General features: G+C 42.7%; 2 protein-coding genes across 5 annotated transcripts in view; one reads left to right on the top strand and one right to left on the bottom strand.

The window, feature by feature from the left end:
* Positions 1 to 26: 26 nt before the first annotated feature.
* Positions 27 to 2,809, bottom strand: ten1 (TEN1 subunit of CST complex). Its single transcript, XM_035746794.2, has 3 exons — positions 2,661 to 2,809; positions 2,218 to 2,375; positions 27 to 784 (listed from the first exon to the last, which is right to left on the bottom strand). Exons 1-3 carry the CDS (start codon positions 2,747 to 2,749, stop codon positions 621 to 623), a joined length of 411 nt encoding a protein of 136 aa, XP_035602687.1. The 5' UTR covers positions 2,750 to 2,809; the 3' UTR covers positions 27 to 620.
* A 189-nt stretch (positions 2,810 to 2,998) lies between these two features.
* LOC118364955 (peroxisomal acyl-coenzyme A oxidase 1-like) overlaps positions 2,999 to 8,983 on the top strand; it is a 37,648-nt gene continuing 31,663 nt past the window's right edge. For 2 of the 4 annotated variants that reach the window (XM_035746793.2, XM_052490606.1), the window contains exons 1-2: positions 2,999 to 3,142; positions 5,747 to 5,906. In XM_035746793.2, coding sequence (XP_035602686.2) covers positions 3,034 to 3,142; positions 5,747 to 5,906 — 269 coding nt within the window. In that variant the 5' untranslated portion in view covers positions 2,999 to 3,033. Of the gene's footprint in view, positions 3,143 to 4,334; positions 4,547 to 5,746; positions 5,907 to 8,983 lie in introns of those variants that run through there. The other 2 variants (XM_052490604.1, XM_052490605.1) reach the window with 2 other exon arrangements.

Genomic DNA, 8,983 nt, shown 5'->3' with positions numbered 1-8,983 from the left:
TAACACACACCTCATGCACAAATACATCTAATATCAAATCAATCATTTATGTTTCTCACAAAGATACATTTCCAAACTACATATCGGTTTTCATTCACAAAATGTAACCATTGCATAAATGGCCACATCAAACATTCCCTCTTATCTTAGATACATTGTTATTGTAAGTATGCATTTTCTTGATCTACTTTATACACCTGACCCCAACATTCAGTGAACCTGCCTAACTGTCAGCAGGAAGAGGGTGACTTCCAGAATTGATATCGTATGACAAATAAAGGCAGTACTTCACAGTGCACCAGAACAAGCAGCTTTTATGTCTCAATCAGGATTTCCTCAGAAGTCTTTTTATAGTATAATTCCACCCTTCGCCATTCTAAATTAGCTAGAGGCACAGTCTCGATCTTTGACATGTCCATGTAATCGGCTATTTGGGGAAAATGTCCCAACCATAATAAAATATGACCTTTTGACACAATCCATCCGAGGTATAAATCAGGTCATATAAACATTACAACATGTACAAAAGAACATTCAATTCAACCTGGATCATAACTTTACACCAGTAGCACTGTATCAGTGCAGCAGTTGTGACAGATTCATTCTTATTTGGGTCCAGGTCAGAGAGGAGCACGTGGCTGAGCAGCAGTAGCAGCATCTCCCTTGCTCTCCCCCCTCTCCCTGAAGTAGCTCCTCTGTTCATTGACACCTCTCTGCAGCAGGGCTAGGTTCACCCCATCCACACAGTTCAGCACGCGGGCGTGGACCATCACACCATCACCTCCTGTGAAGAGATAGGTAAGTGGGTTTTGTTAGAGTTGCGTCTTTCGAATCCGGTATCAGGAAGAATAAAAGTCACAATCTGTCATTAATTATCTTTAAATTCAAGCAATAAATGGTAAATGCAATTTCCGTATATACGGGCTCTCTGTCCCACCTCGCAGGGCAAACAGAGAACTGACAGGATGTACGTAAACAGTTGTTCTTATACTGTGATTGGCCAACAGACGAGTTGGAACTATGTCTATCACAGTGGAGGCTGAGCGTGGTTTAGACTTTGCTCAGCCTATCGCAGGTGCTCAGACTAGTCCTAGCCTCTTGGCGATTCTTGGCGTTCACCCTCTGTCAATGTATATATTATCACTGTTCTGGTATCACACCCTAGTTGTAACAGTTGCTCAGTTCCTGCTATTGTGTTGTTCAGTATTTTCCCATCTCAGTTAAACCTCGTGATGACCACCCCTCCTTATACCTGATTAACCACAACTTTGTAACATGCAGCAAGTCACACCATGTCACACACACACACACAGACAGGCAAGGCAAATGTAGCAAACAGTACACCGCTTTGCAACATGTATGAGGATTCTGTGTTATGCACTATAGCCCGTTACCATATATATGATTGAATATTATCTGCTGTTGGCCTGTGTGGATGTATGTATGTGTTATGCAACATAGTTGACTTGAAACATTGTCAACAGTTTCAGGGCCATGGGCCTTTCTCATGATGGAAAAATACAGAATAACATGAAGACAGGAACTGTGCAATGAGTTGGGGGGGGGGGGCACATTCAGAACGCAGTGTTGCGAGAACAAACAGTCTTTTGTTAGATAACAGGAGCCAGGTGCGAGATAACGGTATTGAGCATGAGCGCATAGATAATTCTTCACAGCAACAGTTACATCTATCAACTGAAGCGCTTAGGGGGCTGGGACCAGTCTCTGCGCCAACAATCAACGATACGCTGGGTGAGTCTAAACCACGCCCAGTCTCTACTCTGACAGGCCGGCTCGGAAGCAGGAACTATTTCTGTCAGGGTATATTTATAATAACTTTGTTAAGGACAAGTCAGTTCTCTGTTTTGCCCTGCGAGGTGGGACAGAGAGACCGTATATATGAAAATTGCATTTACCACTTATTGCTTAGCTAATAAAAAATACATAGCATACAATCGGTGACTCATTGTCATATTTATCCTGATACCAGATTCGAATTAACGTAACTCTGACACATGCAAGTCACACCATGTTACTCAGTTCTTGTCACACACACACACACACACACACACACACACACACACAAAGACAAAGCAGCTGTTGTTCAAACAATTCAATCTTAAGTAATATGGTAGCGGGTTTAAAATGCATTAATCCTAAATCCTTACAATTTTGGGAGTTGCAAAGCATATAAACCAAATAAAAACCCAATCTTACCCTCTGCTTTTTCAATCTCGCCCAGAACTATGTACTGGGCTCCAATGATGGGGTCAAAGGGTTCAACAAATGTAGTCTGAACAACAACTTGGTGCTGTCTTGCTGCATGCTGGATAGACAATGTAGCCTTCGATTCCTCTGGTTGGTAACTCACTAATCTAGAAAATGAACTAGTCTGTTAGCCATGCAATCCAAAATGGATAACAAATCATTTTTAAAAACTACGATTATACATGGTGTGTTAAAGATCGTACCAGAGGAGGCTGCTGACGGAAGAACGGCTCATAATACTGGCCGGAACGGAGCGAATGGCATCGAACACCTGGAAACCATGCGGTTCGTGTATTTGATACCATTCCACTGATTCACTCCAGTCATAACCACGAACCCTTTCTTAATAACAATTACGGTGCCACCAACCTCCTGCGGTAGACACTCCTCACCTTCCAAATGTTCTCACTGAATCTCCCTCCTTGACTGCACCAGAGTTGACTTCCCAAAGGAAATGAAAGACTGCAGGTGCTGGAAGCATCTTCTCAATAAGTTATCAAAGGGTAAAATAGGCAAAATACTATAAAGATGCCAGATGGCTGTTTTGTCAGTTCAAGGCAGTAATGTTTCACAACGTCACATAACGTGATGTTTTTTTTTTACGCGCCCCCTTTCTAGCCAATTCAGGAAGTCGTCGATTATTATTCAGGCTCCGGTTATTGCACTGCTGATCTTGGTTCGTGCAGTCCTAAGATTACACAACTCACATTTTATCGCCACACCGCAACGTCGTCTTTTGCAAGGGAAAATATCATTTATTTCGCCATGAATCCTGACATAACCAGAGAGCGTGAGAACGCTACATTTGACGTGGAGAAACTCACACATATTCTGGACGGAGGCATCGAGAAGACCAAAAGAAGAAGAGAAATTGGTAAGGTTGGAATGACTTGTACTGTGTCTCGTATGTGTAGCCAAGCTTTGCTCGCGAAACCACGAATCACATGTAAACAAAACATTGAACTAGCCGCTAGCTAGCTAGCTTCATAACTAGCTAGCTGACCTATATTGGCGAAGGTTGGTTATGCATAGCCTAGGCAACCGATAGTGGTCGCTATATTTGCACGGCATCTTATCTGCTGCCTAGGCTAGGTTTGACAGTTGTTTATCTATCTGTTGTTGTAACAGTAGTTCTAACCCGTCAGCTGTTGTTTTATCATTGTGAGCCAATGACACGATTTTAAGGCCACTTTTTGCATTCATGTGTAACTTGTGCATGCTGTTTTGTATAAACAAGGCTCTGATTTGTGCAATGCCAGATAACATAGCAACCTTGCTAGCTAGCATGCTAGGGCTGGGCGATATATGGATTTTTTTTCTTTCTCTCGGTATATTCGAGTTGATGTTTTAGCGCGATTTGGAAAATGCCTGTATCGCAATAATCGAGGTTCCGTTATGACCTTGGTCAGCCCAATGTCGAATCGTGTCCCAATTGCGTGACAACACGTGCACAGATGTTATCCACCAATCACAACCCTGGACAGCCTTTCACAAATTGTAACAACGCCGGAGAAGAGTCACGGTACGAGTTCCACCAACATGGAAAGTGAGGAAGCCAGCACTAGGATGAAATCATCCCCAAAAAGGGCAGCGATATTGATTTTCTCGGTAATATTGGAGTGGTTCGGGTTCAAGAGGTCTGATGTTCAGCAAACGAATGTCCTGTGCAAAATGTGTCGGATGACAATTGCTACGAAAAGCAGAAGTTCAATCAACCCCTTCCACCACCTGTAACTGAAACTACGCAATGCCGATTCCCAAAAAGTCTGCTAAAAGACAAACTACCATAGCCGCATCCTTTTCAAACGTAATCACTTATGACAAACGTTTGGGGTGGAAGGAGATAATGGATGCAGTGACCTATTACATAGTGAAAGATATGGTTCCAATCTTTTAAAGTAGAAAAGCCAGGCTTCAGGTACAGTTGAACATACGTTTTTATTTAACTTGGCAAGTCAGTTAAGAACAACTTGTTTATTTTGTACACTGCTACCTGCGAAAGAGTCTCAGAGCAGCATGCTAGTGTTTCTTATTTTTCCACCACAGCCAATCTATGGTCTTGCTGCGGGCGATTCCCTGATCCACCTCTACACAGACGACACCATTCTGTATACTTCTGGCCCTTCCTTGGACACTGTGCTATCTAACCTCCAAATGAGCTTCAATGCCATACAACACTCCTTCCGTGGCCTCCAACTACCTGCACCCGCACGCCCGACTAGCATCACCACCCAGGATGGTTCCGACCTAGAATATGTGGACATCTATAAGTACCTAGGTGTCTGGCTAGACTGTAAACTCTCCTTCCAGACTCATATCAAACATCTCCATATCAAACATCTCCAATCTAAAATCAAATCTAGAGTCCACATTCTATTTCTCAACAAAGCCTCCTTCACTCACGTAGCCAAACTTACCCTAGTAAAACTGACTATCCTACCAATCCTCAACTTTGGCCATGTCATCTACAAAATAGCTTCCAATACTCTACTCAGCAAACTGGATGCAGTTTATCACAGTGCCATCCGTTTTGTTACTAAAGCACCTTATACCACCCACCACTGCGACCTGTATGCTCTTGTCGGCTGGCCCTCGCTACATATTCGTCGTCAGACCCACTGGCTCCAGGTCATCTACAAGTCCATGCTAGGTAAAGCTCCGCCTTATCTCAGTTCACTGGTCACGATGGCAACACCCACCCGTAGCACGCGGTCCAGCAGGTGTATCTCACTGATCATCCCTAAAGCCGACACCTCATTTGACCGCCTTTCCTTCCAGTTCTCTGCTGCCAGTGACTGGAACGAATTCCAAAAATGGCTGAAGTTGGAGACTTATCTCCCTCACCATTTTAAACATCTGCTGTCTGAGCAGCTAACCGATCGTTGCAGCTGTACATAGTCCATCGGTAAATAGCCCACCCAATTTACCTACCTCATCCCCATACTGTTTTTATTTAATTACTTTTCTGCTCTTTTGCACACCAGTATCTCTACCTGCACATGACCATATGATAATTTATCACTCCAGTGTTTAATCTGCTAAATAGTAATTATTCGCCTACCTCCTCATGCTTTTTGCACACAATGTATATAGACTCTTTTTTTTTTTCTCCTACAGTGTTATTGACTTGTTTATTGTTTCCTCCATGTGTAACTCTGCGTCTGTTCACACTGCTATGCTTTATCTTGGCCAGGTCGCAGTTGTAAATGAGAACTTGTTCTCAACTAGCCTATCTGGTTAAATAAAGGTGAAATAAACATTTTAAAATGGTCGGGTGTATTATGTTGCAGATAGAAATGTAGCTAATGATATTGGATACATTTATTTATCCAATGGTAATACTACACAATTTGTACATAATGGTCGACCTCGTCTCGCATGGCCACCCTTCCAAAATCCCATTTTGTGTGAGAAGTCTGGGTTTCCGACGCTGTTTACCCTGATGTCTTAATCTCCCAATCTTATCCCCCCCCCACAGAGTCACTGGTGATCAGTGACCCAGACTTCCAAAGTGAGGACCTCAACTTCCTGTCCAGGAGCGAGCGATACGATGCCGCCGTGAAGAAGAGTGCCCAGATGATCCTGAAGCTCAGAGAGTATGGGATCTCAGACCCTGAGGAAATCTACTGCTACAAGAGGTAAGGCTGGGACACAGACCCAGACCCGCTACCTGCTATGGGTGGCAGGTAGCCTAGCGGCTAAGAGCGTTGGGCCAGTAACCGAAAGGTTGCTGGTTCGAATCCCGAAATATGGCAATATGCCCTTATTGCTCCTGTACGTCGCTCTGGATAAGAGAGTCTGTTAGATGACATCAGTGTAAATGCTATGGATCTGCACATCACAATTAGAAATGTGAAAGTAGATATAGGGTTTTGTCCATAGAGTTGTCTTCCTGTTAGGTGTAGTGACCGATGCAGGTGAAAGTAATGAAAGGTGAGGAATTAAAGCTCATTTGGGCTAGTTTTGTTATTTACAAGCAGGATTTGGTTTCAATGGACTGTGTGAAGTCTAAGGGTTTGGGATGATCAAAGCAAATGTCATACTTCCCGGTATCCTCCAGTCATCACTCCTTCACACATTTCATGTTTTTTCTTTTTTTCTTAACATTTCACAGAAAGTGCTAATGCTGAGCACAGCGTGACAAACATCGGACGAGGTTTCTCATGCTTGTTTTGAGGTTTCAAGTGCAGATGGCTGTATCGGTGCTGCTTTGGACACACTGAAGCAAAACACCGCATTTGCTGAAATTACACAAACCGTCTTTAAGCCTTTCACCAACATGCTAAAGTCTTCTTCACAACCCATGCTAATGTATTGCCGGCTATTAGCCCCACGAGTAATTGCGTTGTCATCTTATGAGGAGTTATTGTATCTTCCTGATCAAAGTCTGTATTATTTATATATATATCTCCAATGTTTGATATAAGGTGAAGCAACAGGACTGTTACGGTGACAAATATTGGATATAGATATAGTGTTGCCAATGGGGCAAGACCCTGGCACTCTGCCGTGTGGCTATAAAGGTTTGTGTAGGTGTTAGGGATGTGCACGCTTATTAGAATATCTGAACATTAGTATTAGAATACTTGTAAGTATCATTTTTAGCGAGGGGGGGGGTAATTATTTTATAATCAAGTTTTGTCACATGCACAAGTACAGTGAAATGCTTAACTTGAGAGCTCTACCCAACAGTGCAGTAATAGTACACAAATAAACACAACCTGTAAAGTATTAATCCCATGGTTAATGGGATGAAATAAAATATCCTAGAAAATGTTCATGCTCACAAAAAGCTTATTTCTCTCAAATTTTGCGAACAAATTTGCTTGCATACCTGTTAGTGAGCATTTCTCCTTTTCCAAGATAATCCATCCACCTGACAGGTGTTGCATATCAAGAAACTGATTAAACAGCATGATCATTACACAGGTGCACCTTGTACTGGGGACAATAAAAGACCACTCTAAAATGTGCTGTCTTGTCATACAACACAATGCCACAGGGAGCATGCAATTGGCACGCTGACTGCAGAGATTTCCACCAGAGTTGAATGTTTTTCTCTACCATAAGCCGCATCCAATATCATTTTAGAGAATTTGGCAGTAAGTCTATCCGGCCTCACAACCGCAGACCACATGTATGGCATCGTGTGGGCGAGCGGTTTGCTGATGTCAACGTTGTGAACAGAGTGACCTGCGGTGGGGTTATGGTATGGGCAGGCATAAGCTACGGACAACCAACACAATTGCATTTTATGGATGGCAAATTGCATGCACTGAGATACCGTGACAAGGTTCTGAGGCCCATTATCGTGCCATTAATCCGCTGCCATCGCATGTTCCGGCATGACAATGCACAGTCCCATGTCGCAAGGATCTGTACACAATTCCTGGAATCTGAAAATGTCCCAGTTCTTCCATGGCCTGCAAACACTCCAGACATGTCACCCATTGAGCATGTTTGGGATGCTCTGGGTTGACGTGTACGACAGCGGATTCCAGTGTCCGCCAATATCCAGCAACATCTTTTTAACTTTCATTGTAGTTCTTGTGTAGTTTTTATTCTGTAATCTCTATCACTGTATTGTTGGGAAAGAGCTCTCAAAGAATTTCATTGTACTGTTCTACACACTTTTTATCCTGTGCACGTGGCGATTTAAACGTTGTAACTTAAAACTATACTGAACAAAAATATAAATGCAACATGCAACAATTTCAAAGATTTTACTGAGCTACAGTTCATATAAAGAAATCAGTCAATTGAAATACATTTTTAGGCCCAAATCTATGGATTTCACATGACTGGGAATACAGAGAAGAATCTGTTGGTCACTTATACCTTAATGTTGGTCACTTATACCTTAATGTTGGTCACTTATACCTTAATGTTGGTCACTTATACCTTAATGTTGGTCACCTATAAAAAAATTAGGGCCGTGGATCAGAAAACCAGTCAGTATCTGGTGTGACCACAATTTGCCTCATGCAGCGCGACACATCTCCTTCGCATAGAGTTGATTGTGGCCTGTGGAATGTTGTCCCACTCCTCTTCAATGGCTGTGCGAAGTTGTTGGATATTGGCAGGAACTAGAACATGTGGTCGTACACAGATCCAGAGCATCCCAAATATGCTCAATGGGTGACATGTCTGTTGAGTATGAATTGTGTACAGATATTTGCGACATGGGGCCTTGGATTATCGTGCTGAAACGTGAGGCGATGCTGTCGACTGAATGGCACGACAATGGGCCTCAGGATCTCGTCACGGGATCTCTGTGCATTCAAATTGCCATTGATAAAATGCAATTGTGTTCGTTGTTCATATCTTATGTCTGCCCATACCATAACCACACCTCCACCATGGGGCACTCTGTTCACAACGTTGACATCGGCAAACCGAGGCTGGCTGGTGAGGCTGTTTGGGCTTTGCCTAATTCTCTAAAATGACGTTGGAGGTGGCTTATGGTAGATAAATTAACATAAATATATGTTAATATATAGGTGGACATTCCTGCAGTCAGCTTGCCAATTGCACGCTCTGTCAAACCATCTGTGGCATTGTGACAATACTGCAAATTCTAGAATGGCCTTTTATTGTCCCCAATTTATCCATGCACCTGTGTAATGATCATGCTGTTGTAATCTGCTTTTATTGTATAATAAAGACGATCACCCAGCTGGAAAACAATAATGGTCTGACTAGGCAATATTTTTAT

This window comes from Oncorhynchus keta, chromosome 32 (assembly GCF_023373465.1).
Source record: "Oncorhynchus keta strain PuntledgeMale-10-30-2019 chromosome 32, Oket_V2, whole genome shotgun sequence".
NCBI lineage: Eukaryota > Metazoa > Chordata > Actinopteri > Salmoniformes > Salmonidae > Oncorhynchus > Oncorhynchus keta.
The sequence above is the reverse complement of the archived record's forward strand: the minus strand, read 5'-3'. Positions and strand labels throughout refer to the sequence as shown.